Raw genomic sequence first — 14684 nt, 5'->3', positions numbered from 1 at the left:
GGGACAAAAGATCAGCTATGTTAGCTTCTCTGTGTCATCCTGGTCACACAATGTTCACACAAAACGACCACCTTTAGCCAACATTAACCATACTTTACCTGATATCCATACACCATAACTGAGTGCCTGATGTGGGTAGGGTCCTCTGTGAACCGTTACGGACTAAGGAATAAAACAGGATCAACCATGGCCAGTGCCTCCCTTTAAGGAGTGAAACATGGCTCCTCCCTCTGGACAGCCTTCTTTTTTTTTTTTTTTTTTTAAGTTTATTTTTGAGTGAGAGCGAGAGAGAGTGAGGAAGGGGCACAGAGAGAAGGAGACAGAGGATCTGAAGCGGGCTCTGCACTGACAATAGAGAGCCCGCTATGGGACTTGAACCCACAAACTGCAAGACCATGACCTGAGCCAAAGTTGGACACTTAACCAACTGAGCCACCCAAGCACCCCAGAACAGCCATCTTTCAAGGTAGCTCTCCCTCATATGAGGAGAAAAGATATTGATTTAACAACCTGGGTAGTAGAACAATATCTAAGTAACAATGTGAAATCCAAGAGGAGGATTCATGAAATAGTGCATAATTATCTGTCCAGAAGAAAAGAAAGGGATCACTTAGGTTGTAAAGAAAAGGGAACCAGGGCAAGTTTTGAGGAAGAGGTAGCATAAGGATATAGGGAAAACAATATTTCACCTGGGCAAGCATTTAACAAACATTTAATGAATGGCTAAATGAAAACACTGGTATATGAAACCCACTTGGGTAGAATCACATGAGCAGCTGAAAGACAAAACACTGAAACACATGTTAGCCAGAGGCAGGGTGGGAAGAAAGGCTGGGACAGTAAGGATCAGATCAGGAGAGGTATGGAATACCCTTATGCCAGGGACTTCAGGGAAACACTGAGGGTTCTGAAACAGAGGGTAAAATAAAGAGCTGTAGACAAGATGCAAAGAGGAGAAATAATAGCTCTGTGTCCTACAATTTAGAAATTAATCACACATTGGGGAAAATTTTTCTAAAAGGAAAATTGTTTTCTATCATTTTCTTTTAAAAGTCTATGTACATCACTCAAAATAAAAGAAATACACATAATGCCTTCTACATAATAGTGGAAGGAATTTGTCCCCAAAGATCTTTTCTTTGTATAAATGATGCCACCACAATTGATGCTTCAATAAAAATGAATATTTATGAAATGTAAAATGACTTGGATTAACTTATTCCAATTTCACCCTCTAAATTTAGATTTTTAAATCACGCCAAAATGTAGATTTTGATTACAAAAGCAAGTTGGGAAGGAAAAGAAAAAAAAAAAAAGACTTACTTGACAAGAAAAAGAGAGCAAAATTTAAAAAACAGAATTTGAAATAGGGATGACAAAAGATGACAGAAAGGTGGTCAATTAAACTAAAAACCGCAGAAAAGGATCATCCTCATAGCAGAGTTCTTTAACTCAATAATGCAGTCACTTATCAAGAATCAAGTTACACGAAAGCCTGAAGGAAAATCTCCCACTTGTGTGTCCCATCCATCTTCAGCTCACTGCACAGCCCTCTCCCCAGCTTTTACTTTCTTAGCTATCCTTTCAAAGTTTCTTTGTGCATACATCTTATTATTTTCCTCCCTGTTCACACAAAAATTAGCATACCATACAACACTGTTCTGACCTTGCTTTTCTCACTTAACGCTATATCTTGGCAATCGCTCCACACCCATTCATATAGATTTTCCACGTTCTTTTTTACAGCTGCATATTCCATTGTGAAGACGAACCACAATTTATTTAACTAGCCCCTATTGATGGGCATTTGGGTTGTTTCCAATCTTTGGCTACTGCAAACAAAGCTGCAGTGAATAACCTGGTATAGTCATCATTTGGCATGCGTGCAAGTGTATCTGTAGGATAAATTCCCAGAATTGAATTCCTGGGTCAAAAGGTATATGCATTTAAATTTTTTACAGATATTGCCAAATTGCCTTCTGTAAAAGTTGAGCCAATTTACACTCTCGCCAGCAACGTACAAGAGTGCCTTTTTCCTTAAGGATTTACCAACAGAGTGTACCATCAAAGTTCTGGATTTTTGCCAATCTGAAAAATGAAAAATGGTGTTTGCATTCTCCTCATTATGAGAGAAGTTGCTCACTCTTTTATATGTTTAAGAGCCAATTGTACCTCCTTTTCTATAAACTATCTTTTCATAACCTCTGCCTATTTTTACAATGGATGTTGGTGTTTTCTTATTAATTTCTAGGAGCTTCTTACATGTTAGGGAGAATAGTCCTTCTCTTAAAAGTTGCAAATATTTACCCCAGTCTTTCTTTTGAATTTGTTTACGGTAATTTTTGCCATGAGAAGATTTTTATTTTGATGTGATCTAACTTATCAATTTCTTAAGTCTTCTGATTTTCAAGTCATAGTTAGAAAGGCTTTCCTTACCCCAAGATTATAAAGGAATTTTATAGGAATTCTCCTTTTCTAACATTTACTTGTCTCATTTCTTTTTAAATTTTTATTTATTTTTGAGACAGAAAGAGACAGAGCATGAGCAGGGGAGGGGCAGAGAGAGAGGGAGACACAGAATCTGAAGCAGGCTCCAGGCTCTGAGCTGTCAGCACAGAGCCCAACACGGGGCTCGAACTCACAGACTGTGAGATCGTGACCTAAGCTGAAGTCGGACACTTACCAGCTGAGCCACCCAGGCACCCCTGTTTCATTTTTACATGTAACTAAATGGAGAAACAGTAGAGTAGATAACATCACAAACTCTAGAGCCAAACCGCCCACATTCTTGTTCCAGATCCACCATTTATTAGCTATGTGACCTGGGATAAGTCACCTATCTCTATGGGCCTGTTTCCAGATCAACAAATGAGGATAATAATAATTACCACATGGTGGGGGGAGGGGGGTTATTGTGAGGATTAAATGTCTTGGTAAAAGTAATTACTAGAGTGTCTGACATACAGTAAGCACTCAATAAGCATGAGCTATTATCAAATACCTCTTTAAAACTTATCCTGGTTTAAGATGTGAAATAAGGATCCAACTTTCTTCTTCCATATGGCTACCCAGTTGTCCCATAGCCATTTTTTGAATATTCCATCTTTTTCCCACTGATTTAAGATATCTCCTTTATGATATACTACATCCCCATAGGTATTTAAGAATTTCTCATCTTTCTATTCTGCTCTATTGACCTACCTATTCATGGACAAGTATCACACTGATTTAATTATTGAACTTTACTTTTACTATATGGTAGGGCTAGTTGCCCCTCTTTGCTCTTCTTTAACAGTTACTGTAACTCTTCCTGTTTATTTTTCCCTATGAATTTTTATTAATTTTTTTTAAGTAGGCTTCACACTGAGCACAGAACCCCCACACTGGGCTTGAACTCAGGACCCTCAGCTCTTGCTACGTCTATTCATAAATTTTCACTTTTTTGGTTGCTATTATAAATGGAGTGTTTTCTTCCATATATTTTCTAACAAGTTGTTTACACAGAGTAAAACTCTTGGTTGTTGTCTAGTATATATCCTGATACCATACTATTAATTCTCTTAGATTTTCCAGGTATATAATCTCATCATCTGCAAGTTAGTGTCCATTTTACCTTTTCTTTTCCAATTTGTACATTTATAATTGCCTTCTCCTATATAAATGCATTAGCTACCACTTACAAAACAATGCTAAATAATAACACCAATCACCCAGAGTAGGCCTAGTCATGCTTTAACCCACTTTAGGCAGCCTTGGAAAAGTTGCACAGTAAAGAAGTTTGAAGATGTGAATCTCACCTATTAGGCCACAGTAGTAGCCTATAAAAAGATGAAAATTTTCTCAACTTCAAAAAAAATTACAATAATCCAATTAAAAATTGGGTACAAGACATGAACAGACTTTTCTCCAAAGAAGGCATACAGATGGCAACAGACACATGGAAAAATGCTCAACATCACTCATCAGGGAAATGCAAATCAAAATTGCAATGAGGTATCACCTCACATCTGTTAGAATGGCTAAAAGCAAAAACGCAAGAAACAAGTGTTGGTGAGGATGTGGTGAAAAAGGAACCCTCAAGTACTGTTGATAGAAATGCAAACTGGTACAGCTACTAGAGAAAACAGTATGGAGATCCCTCAAAAAATTAAAAATAGAATGACCATATTATCCAGTAATTCTACTACTAGGTATTTATCCAAAGAAAACAAAAACACTAATTCAAAAAGATATATGCAGTCCTCTGTTTATTGCAGCATTATTTATAATAGCCAAATTATGGAACCAATCCAAGTATCCATCAATAGGTGAATGGATAAAGAGGATGTGGTTTTATATATATATACACATATACACAATGGAATAGTATTCAACCACAAAAAAGAATGAGATCAAGGCACCTGGGTGGCTCAGTTGGTTAAGCATCTGACTTGTGATTTCAGCTTAGGTCACGATCTCAGGGTTTGTGGGATCAAGTCCCACATCGGACTCCATGCTGACAGCACAGAGCCTGCTTCGGATTCTCTCTCCCCCCACCCTCTCTGCCCCTCCCCCACTCATATTCATTCTCTCTCTCTCTCTCTCCCTCTCTCTCAAAATAAATAAACTTCAAAAAAAAGAAAATTTAAAAAATGAAGGAGATCTTGCCATTTGCAACAACATGGATGGATCTAGAGAGTATAGTGCTAAGTGAAGTAAGTCAAGGAAAGGTAAATACCATATGATTTCACTAATATGTGGAATTTAAGAAACAAAACAAAGAAAATAAGAGACAAATCAAAAAACAGAGTCTTAAATATAAAGAACAAACTGATGGTTACCAGAGAGAAGGTGGGCGGGGGAGATAAAATAGGTGAAGGCAATTAAGATGAGCGCTGAGTGAAGTACTAAATTATTGAATCACTATATTGTACACCTGAAACTAATATAATACTAGATGTTAACTGCACTAGAATTAAAATAAATTTTAAATAAAAAATTTTTAAACATGAAAATTTTCTTAACACAAAAAGTTAAGATTAAAGCTAAGATAGGGATGCCTGGGTGGCTCAGTTGGGTGGCTCAGTTGGTTAAGCATCTGACTTCAGCTCAGGTCATAATCTCACGGTCCATGACTTTGAGCCCCGCACCAAGCTCTGCGCTGACAGCTCGGAGCCTGGAGCCTGCTTCAGAATCTGTGTCCCCCTGCGCTCTCTCTGCCCTTCCCTTGCTCGTGCTCTGTCTTGCTCTGTCTCTCAAAAATAAATAAAATGTTAAAAAAAAATTTTATAGAGATTAAAGCTAACATGATAACCTTAACAACAAAAGCATTTAGTAATGGGGCATACCAGCTACTAGGCTGAGCAAGAGTGGACCATCTCCTCATTTTTCCCTGATTAGGACTTCAGTGGGAATTTCTACGTTTCTTCATTAAGCATGATGTTGGCCTTTGAGCAGAAATAGATTTATTATATCATGTTATGGAAGTAGCCATCTCTGTTATTATCAAGAATAGTTGTTAAAGGCAGTCAAATGACTTTTCAGCATCCAGATGACAGTTATATCATTTTTCTTCATAGATCAATTAAATGATGAATTATATTAATAGATTTCCTAATACTGACCCATCCTTACATTCTGGAACTAACTCCCATTGCTGGGCTCTGTTCACTCATATTTATTTAGCAGTTTTTCATCAATATTCATAAGTGGGACAGGTCTGCAGTTTTCTTTTTTTGTGCAATCTTTATCAGGTTTGGTTTTAATATTATACTTACTGCTTAAAAAGAATCTGACAATTCTTTTAGTTTAAATACTATTGGAATTACCTGCTCTTTAAATATTTAGTAGAAGTGTCAGTGTAAAACTGTCTGAACATGATGCTTTGAGAGGAGGCAACTCTGACAACTTCATTTCTTCTAGAAAAATCATTGTGCTTAGATTTCCTAAATGTTTCTGGTTTCAGTTTGGGTCAGTTATATTTTCCTAAAAATTATCTATTCCATCCAAGTTTTCAAATTTATTTTCAAAGAGTTAAACAAACAGTCTCTCATGAGTCTTTAAATTTTCAATTTCTATTACTCCCCCTTTCAGTTGTTAATTTTGTATATTTGTACTTTCTCCCTTTTTTCTTTATTAGACAGCTACAGCTCATAAATTTCATTGTCATAGTTCAACTGTTTTTCAAAGAGGCGCCTTTTGGACTACTCATATTGTTCTACTGTTTTTCTATTTATATTCAAAGTTCTTAAAAGAGGACACCATGGGCAGGTGTTCTACATCTCTTCCTCTCTCCAAAAAAAACCACAGTAATATAGTGAAGACTATAGAACAGTGTTCACCTAGTGAACACTAAGAATATAAAGGCAAGAAAGTAGAGCTTTCAATGGAGCTGTCAATGTTATCCTGAATGATATCGCCAAATCCCAAACATCTGATCAAAAAAACAGATTAGCAATATCTCCAATAGGCAAAACAAACCAAAAACAAAGTGCCATTAAAAAAAAAAAAAACTGGGCTTTTAGAGTAATTAATTCACTGGAAATAAGATTAGTTCTAACTATTATAAATTCACATTTTAACAACATAGGAGACACTCTGAGGTTTTAATTATAAGCCTTCCACCTCTGCCTGTCTCTAGCAATTAATTGCCCACCATTTCAGTTCAACAAGCATGAATTCCACTTTTCCCCAAAGTTCTCTGAGTATTGCTGTCTAGTCAGGCACTAAAACAGAGAGAGACTGCCTCCACATAAAAGATCAGGCAAACTGCTCACATGCCCTGCCAGCCAGCCAGTGCTGTCCAGGACCCACCACTAATCTGAACAGAGTGTGCTTCAAATGAGGCAGTCCAGTCCAAGTTTAGTTGTAACCAATCACCCAAAATAGGACGACTCATGTTTTGATCCACTACAGGTCGCCTGGGAGAAACTAAGCATTAAAGAAGTTTGAAGGATTGAATCCTAACCTTCTTGCAAAGTAGAAATCTACTATTAGGCCACAGTTTATTAAAAAAAAAAAAAGTGTTAAGTTTCCCTATGAATATCAAGAAAAGGTAGGATTAAGGCTAAGATGTAACTCTTCACACGAAAAATATTTGGTAATAGTGCACAAAGACAGAGCCTAGTACTAAGCTGAACCAAAGACACTAAATAAGACTTATCTTCTAAAATCAAAAGGTGATGCTTTTATCACAGAAATTTTGAGAGTCAGGGCACAAATAACAGACACAGAAACAACAAAGAGAAGTGAAGGGCTGTTAAACAGATTGGAGGCTGGGGTAGAGATGAATTTGACTTTCAAAACAATATTATTAAATCCATAAGCTTCAAGCTTACAGCCACCAAAACCTACCAAGGAGGTAATACTATCCTGCCCATTTCTGGGGCCAATCCGAGAACCTTCAACAATCTGTCAAAGCAGGAGTTGTACAAGAAGTGGGGATTGGACCGGCTGCAATCTAAAACTGAAATATTAGGCGGGGGAAAGAGTTACAACAGCAAAGCAATAAGGACATATGCACTGCATATACATATGCATTGTAGCCTTAGCCCTACACCCAAAAAAAGCAGTTCACTGGTCTAGATACAGAGGTATATGCATGATTATATAAAAAGACAAGATGGAAGAGCCTGGAACAGAACCAGGCCCTGAGGTTTTCTGTTAGATTTATTAGGTGGATATGACAAATAAATCATTGGCTCATTTCCGTCATGTTGGTTAATCTTTTACCAAAAGTGTCATTTATGTACCAGGTAATTGATTGGGAACACTTTGGTTAAGATTAAGCAGAACTAAATTTTGGTCAAAGCTAATCTTGAACCAGTTTGGAGCTCTGAACAAGATGTTTGTGTTCATTTGTTTGTTTTTTAGATTTCTGGGAGGGCATACCAAAACACCCATAGTGTGTAAAGAGTAAGCTCAGGACAAGCTGAGGATGTACAACATTGAAAAAGCACTGCCTTTAAGTATCCATTTATGAATACTGGTTTGTAAAAAAAATTATAATTTATTTTTAAAAATAAAATTGTAAAAAAAATTGTAAATTGTAAAAAATATTATTTTTTAAATAAAAGTTTAAAATTAATTCTCTGAGCCAAAAAACAAACAAATTTTTAGGGCTGGCTAGGAGTTGGGGTTGAAGTGAGGGAAGCCTAAGAAGTAGAACTGCTAATGTAGATGGAGAAACAAGTCACACAGTGTCAGTTTCCAAACTGCCTCAAATCCAAAAAAACTCTACCTCTCCCCCTCTCATACTGATTAGTGTGTACTATACGCAGAGCCTCGCTGTGACCTCCTCTATATATACCCAATAATTCTTTAAGGGAAAGAAAAACAGAATTCCTAAAAATTTTTAAATGCAGGATTTATCTTGGCATTGAGCCATATGTAGAGGACTAATCACCCTTTAATCCTTCAACAACTCTTAAGACAGTGGTTTACAAACTATGACGTGTTTGTTTAAAGTACAAATTGCCAGGGCCACACTCTGAGAAGCACTGCACCAAGGTAATTCTACTTAAAGTATGGTCCCCTTCTGCAACAGAAAATGAGGCTTAAGCTTTACGAAAAGAACCTTTAGAGTAGTTTAACATTACTGGGCACCCAAGCATTTTTCTAACTTTTTTTTTTCTTACTGTATTTTCCAAAAGTATTGGTATGAGATTGGAAAATGTTTAACTTTGTAAGGCACAGCTCTAAAGCGGACACCTCCGCACTACTGACTCAAACACGGGCAGACCCGCGAGGACGGGGATAGGGGCAGCTCCCGCCAATTAGGAGAAACCGGGCAGTCATGGAGAATAACAGAAGCCCGAGGGTAATTCTTGCAACCAGTACAGTGGACTGAGATACAATTTCAAAACTGCAATTTTCATCGTTCTGTATCATTCCATTGCTTCTAGTGACAACACGGCACCATCGCTGCAAGTGGCCACTATTCCAGCGAACCGTGCACAAAAGAGGAGGCACAGAAGCCGGCACTGAAGGCACACGCACCTGTGAGCAAGATCGGAAATCGGGTCAGCGCTTTTCCTACCCAAAGTTGGGAGCCACCAGGGTATTTGCACTCTAGGTGAGTTTTACCAACATACTAGATTCCATCAACGTGCTACACATGCTGTTTAAGAGAGTGAGAAGCCAAACAAAGAAAGAGGACCGAAGACCCCTCCGCCCCTCCTCCCCTAGCGAAGCCTCTTCGCGCTTGCGCAGACCCCAACCTAGCTAATCCGCCCGAAGCCGGCCCTCCGCTCTCTTCCGGGAGGGCAGAGGACGCGCAGCCACAGGGCGCTGACGCGCATGCGCAGCGACGAAGCCCGTGCCTTCTGCGCGTGCCTGAGTCCTTACCCGCGACGGGGATCGGCTCCTTCCGGCCCGGCAATGCCTCCTGGGGGCTGACGATCTTAGAGGCGGAGTCGCCCATTCTCGGGACAGGAAAGAGGCTGTGGAAAAGCTGGCTAGCTCTCCTGGTGGCCAAGAGCATGGGCGGGCCGCTGGCCGACGGGCGGAACGGCGCGGTCGAGAGCGGAGCGGCTGCTGCGGAGTGGGCGGCTGGCGCCCGGCAGTGGGACCGGCGTGCACTGGGCCGCGCTGCAGGCAGGGGGTCCGCCGAGGCCGCTTGCGCTGCGGGCTGTGGCCGCTGCCGACCCGGAATCAAGGTTACCTAAGGCTCTGGCCGAAGGGCTGTAACTGAGGGCGTGTTCCGCCCGGGGGTAGGGGGTGGGGTAGGCGTCTGCGGGGGGCCTGGTCCTAGGAGGCCATCAGCTAGTGCTTCTGGTTCGGCTTCCGCTTCAGTACAAACTTCCCGGGGAGAGAACAAATGTACTAATTGAGATACGAAGTACGTGAAGCAGCATAGGTCAAAAACAAATAATGCCTAGCCTTTGATTTTAAAGTTCGTTCCCTCCTTAAAAACCTTAGCAGTTGTTCAATATGCCCAATAAAGCATAAGACGACCTACTTTACAGGCAACGAGTACGTACGTGTATTTCCACTGGAGCCATTGTAATGGTAAATTATCAAAAAGATGAGGATCCAAAATAAAAACTAAGCACAACTTTCAAAAAGCTCAGTATAGGGAAGATAATTCAAAATAATGTTTTATGTATATACACACATACATATACAGTGATAAGCCCATTTTGCGAGGAAGAAAATAGAGAAGCTCGGCGCTAATACCACCATTAACGCAGTTGGCGTGAATTTAATGCTGCTGTTTGATCATTCTTGTTTCTCAAATCGTGGAAGATAACATTTGTTTCTTTGACAAATTTTCAACCCAAAAAATAAGGTGGGTGAAGCCAGATGGGTGACTTGGGAGTTCCATATGTGAAATTTTGGTTTCACACAAATGTTCTGCCAGAACTTCAGATTAGCACTCACAGAAATGAGAAGGCTTTGACTTGACTTCCCCTGTGAGTGAGTTACCTTTTTGTTTTAATGTGGTCTGGACTGAACTGGCCCTACAGTACTGTAGAATAAAGTCAGACATGTAACATTAAGCTTAAATTCTTTAGTTTGTAATTTAGATTTCGTCTGGGCAATTTGCCTCAGTTTTTACTTTTGTTTATCCTATGAGATTATACAAAGTAGTTTCTACAGGCCTCCTGAAAACACTCCAAGGTAATCCCTTCCATGTTTGGTCACTGCTAAGCGCTTGAAAAATTAAGATCACTTTTCTGTCAGAGGAAATATTTTGTGTATGTGTATTTTTTCAATTATTGCCTTTTAATACATACTGAGTTTCTGTTTTTATGTCTTGTGGTTGATTGTGTGAAATTAAACATTAGAAATAAACCAAGAACTGAAGAGTTTTTCATGTTGCAAAGTACTTATATAATGTTAAGTTAAAAAGCACTGCAGAGCTACAGTATGTGTATATGTACTATGTAGTACATACAAAAATGCATATACTTCCACTTGTTATACCCACAAAGAAAAGACTAGAAAAAAATTTAAATAATGATTGTAGATTTGTTGTTGTTCAAGGTAATGGTCTGCTGATTGTCACTTTCTTAAAATGGTCTGTATTGTCACAGTGTTCTCAAGTGTTCCAATGCCTGATACTTAAATTACAAAAAAATATTTTTAAAGGAAAAAATACCTTGATTTATTTCAAAGCTTTCTCCCTCCCATAAAGCAGGGGCTTCTTATCTCATTTACCAGAATAGTTGCAAGAAAAGTTACACGCAGGGAGGTTGGTTGGTTGGTTGGTTGGTTGGTTGGTTGGTTGGTTGGTTGGAGGAGAAAATTAAAAATTCCTGCCTTCAGTGATGCCATTTTCACCACCAGGACTTCCTTTTCTTCAGACTCTCCTAATCCCTTCTGAGCTCCACACTTTTTTTTTTTTGTCCATGTTGGGCACACACTGCTTTAATTTGTTTTTGTTTGTGTGTGTGTGTGTGTGTGTGTGTGTGTGTGTGTGATTATGCACTGGTTTTCCAACAATTCTAACCATGTATGTTCTTAGGCTGCAGCCTAAGCATCCTTTTTGATAAGACAAAGACTCAAAATACAGCAGTTTAAACAAAATAGAAGTTTATTTCTCTTTTACATACAATCTAGTAAGTAACTAGTAGTTAAGTACTGACAGGACCATGTATTTTCTTCTATCTCATACTGAATTAGCTTACATTAGTGCCCAGTGGTTAGTATTGGTTTAATTGGGCCAAAATCCTGATTTAGATTAACAAAAGTTTATTTCCCATTTGTTTAAGAACAGCTCTGCCTTGACCCTTGGAGACAAGAATACTTAATACTCTATCCCAAATCTAGGCCTAGGTTTTAGTTGGGATATAGATTAGGTTGCTTTAACAGAGACCTGAAAATATTGTATCTGAAATGAGATAGGTTTTTTAATTAAAGCATAGTTGACACAATATTACATTCATTTCAGATCTACAATCTAGTGATTAAACAAATCTATAGTTATTCTCATCACAAATGTAGTTATCATCTGTCACCATACAATGTTATGACAATACCATTGACTATATTCCCCATGTTGTGACTTATTCATTCCATACCTAGAAGCCTATATCTCCCACTCCCCTTTACCCATTTTACCCATCCCCACCTGCTTCCCCTCAAAACCATCAGTTTGTTCTGTGTATTTATGGGTCTGAAACAAGACAACAGTTTTAGGGTTTTTCTGTCACATACTGGTCCAGAGGTAAGTGGTCCAGAACTCGTAGGGCAGTGCTGCTATCCTCCTACATAATCTCCATCATATCTATCTCTTTTTTTTTTTAATGTTTATTTTTGAGAGAGAGAGAGTGCACAAATGGGGGAGGGACAGAGGAAGACACAGAATCTGAAGCAGGCTCCAGGCTCTGAGCTGTCAGCACAGAGCCAAGTGTGGGGCTTGAACTCACGGACCCTTGAGATCATGACTTGAGCCAAAGTCGGACACTTAACTGAGGCACTCAGGCAACCCCATTATATATGTATCTTTTTTTAAAAAAACATTTATTTTCGAGAGACCGAGTGGGAGTGTGGGAGGGGCAAAGAGAGAGACAGACAGAATCCAAAGCAGGCTTCAGGCTCTGAGATGTCAGCACAGAGCCCAATGCAGGACTTGAACTCACGAACCGTGATGATTATGACCTGAGCAAAAGTCAAGATGCTTAACTGACTGAGCCAGGTGCCCCTATCATATCTGTATCTTAACCCAGCAAAAAGGAAAGAGGTGTACATCTCAGTAGTCCTGGGGATGTGTCCCAAAAGTAGCACTTGTTTCTACTTATTCCATTGACCTGATTTAAGACATGGCCACATATAACTGGAAGGTGGGAAATAAAATTCTCTAGCTGGGCAATCATGGATACCGCTAATAATTAGCAGTTCTAGTAATAAAGGAAGAAGGTGAGAATGTACATTGGCGGACAACTCCATCACAGTCCACTTTTCTGGCCATCTGAATATTTGTATATGCCCCTCTTCTAACATAGAACACACCATATTCCAAAGGGAGAAAAGCCTAAGTTCCAACAGTATTTGAATCCAGCTCTAAGTCCATGATCTGGAGATGATGTGATGTCCTTTACAAGTTTGGATGTAATTCCTTATGACACAGTGATCTATTTGCTAAAAGATGAGGTATCTGCTCCCCACTCCCACATCGTCCCTCACACACCTGGTGAGGTAGGACTATGGAAAACTATTTGAGGAAAAAAAAAATGGTCGTGGAAAAAGTAATCACTGGTCTGCAGCCTAGCAAAATGTTGCAAAAGGGAAACTTCAAAGACTGCCCAAGAAGTCAAGTAAATTCTTAGACCCCATTTCTGCTTTCCAGAAGGAACTCTCCTGCTTGTTGCATTTGAAGTTACTGGCTTTACCTCTGGGAGGTTCTTATTCGTGATCGTCCATGATTGCATTTAAAGGGTATATTGAAAAGTATGCCCTCCCAGGAGGCGACACATCTTTTTGTGCCTGGTTTCTTACTGGTGCAATTTTTTAGGGACTATACATTACTTCAGGGTCAAATATACACAGGTATCAGCAAGCTAGACTTGTAGCTTTTTTGTCAATTCCATTTGAAAAAATACAGGATATATTTCTGGTTTATTCCTTTTACAATTCCTTGTACAAATAACCACAGCTAAAGATCTCAGCTAGTCATATTTCTTATGCCTAATTACTCTTCATTTTTATTTACTAGGCTCTGTTTGTCCCATCTATCCTGTATCTATTAACTTAATTACAGTGCCCTTGCAGCCAGCAAAAACAGCAGGTTTGGTTGGAAAGGCAATCCCCTTAATATGATCTTCACCGCTTGCCTCCCATGCTTGGCTTCCATCATCTGGCAGACAACACTTTGCTAATGGCCCTTGAGAAGGGCTTTGGGTTGCAGTTTTATCTTCTGCTATTGGGAGTATAATAGCTTTTGGCTTAATCAAAACTAGAAGGCCCTAAATAACCACCCTCAGTCAATTTGTATTGCAGGCTACAGGCAGAGAATTCCAGTCCTAGCAGAGTTTTGTTTCCTTTCATCTCTGTTAACAAAATGGCTAGCATCTACCTGAGTCCATCTTTCTCAAAGGACTTTGCTGAAGGAGGCAGGCAATAGCCAATACTCTCTCATTGGTCGGAGAATCATCCTTCTGACCATTTTCCCTAAAGTTACAGATTCAAAGAGCATGTGGTCTGTCTTCCAAGGTATTGAGTTGACAGTTTTATCAAATGTTTAAGGCAGCATAAAAAGGAACACCAGCTCTTCAGCCTGTAATATCTGTGTCGTTGTCTGCTGCCTGCCATTAAACCAATTCATTATAGTTTAGTTGAATGTTATGGCTTCTACAGAAAAACTGCTAGAACTAATATGTTGTTAGCAACACTTCAGGATACAAGACCTATCCACAAAAATTTATTGTATTACTATATGAAGAAAAAATGGAAATGGAAATTTTAAAAACACCATTCAAAGTAGCATTCAAAAAATAGTAAGTATCTAGAGATAAACCTAACTAAAGATGTGTTAGACCTTTATGCCAAAAACCGCAAAACACTGCTAAGAGAAATATTTAAAGATCTAAATGAATACAGAGATATACCATGTTCATGGATCAGAAGATTCAACATCTCAATATTGTTAAGATGCCACTTCTTCCAAAATTGATGTATAGATTCAATGAAATCCCAATGATAAATCTCAACGGATATTTTTCTAGAAATTGGCAAGCTGATTCTAAAACTCAAGTGCAAAGATA

General features: G+C 38.9%; 1 protein-coding gene and 1 long non-coding RNA gene across 4 annotated transcripts in view; one reads left to right on the top strand and one right to left on the bottom strand.

Moving 5' to 3' along the window:
* MSRA (methionine sulfoxide reductase A) overlaps window positions 1–9992 on the bottom strand; it is a 452460-nt gene extending 442468 nt beyond the window's left edge. Inside the window, exon 1 of one of the 3 annotated variants that reach the window (XM_045055626.1) lies at window positions 9325–9992. In XM_045055626.1, coding sequence (XP_044911561.1) covers window positions 9325–9460 — 136 coding nt within the window. In that variant the 5' untranslated portion in view covers window positions 9461–9992. The remainder of the gene's footprint in view (window positions 1–9324) is intronic. The other 2 variants (XM_045055625.1, XM_011281559.4) reach the window with 2 other exon arrangements.
* LOC123384865 lies at window positions 8487–10790 on the top strand. The gene is made up of 2 exons (XR_006596551.1): window positions 8487–8797; window positions 8883–10790. It is a non-coding gene; the product is annotated as an uncharacterized LOC123384865 (long non-coding RNA).
* The last annotated feature ends 3894 nt before the right edge of the window (window positions 10791–14684 follow it).

Source organism: Felis catus, chromosome B1 (genome assembly GCF_018350175.1).
Source record: "Felis catus isolate Fca126 chromosome B1, F.catus_Fca126_mat1.0, whole genome shotgun sequence".
NCBI lineage: Eukaryota > Metazoa > Chordata > Mammalia > Carnivora > Felidae > Felis > Felis catus.
This window is presented reverse-complemented; position numbering and strand designations above follow the sequence as displayed.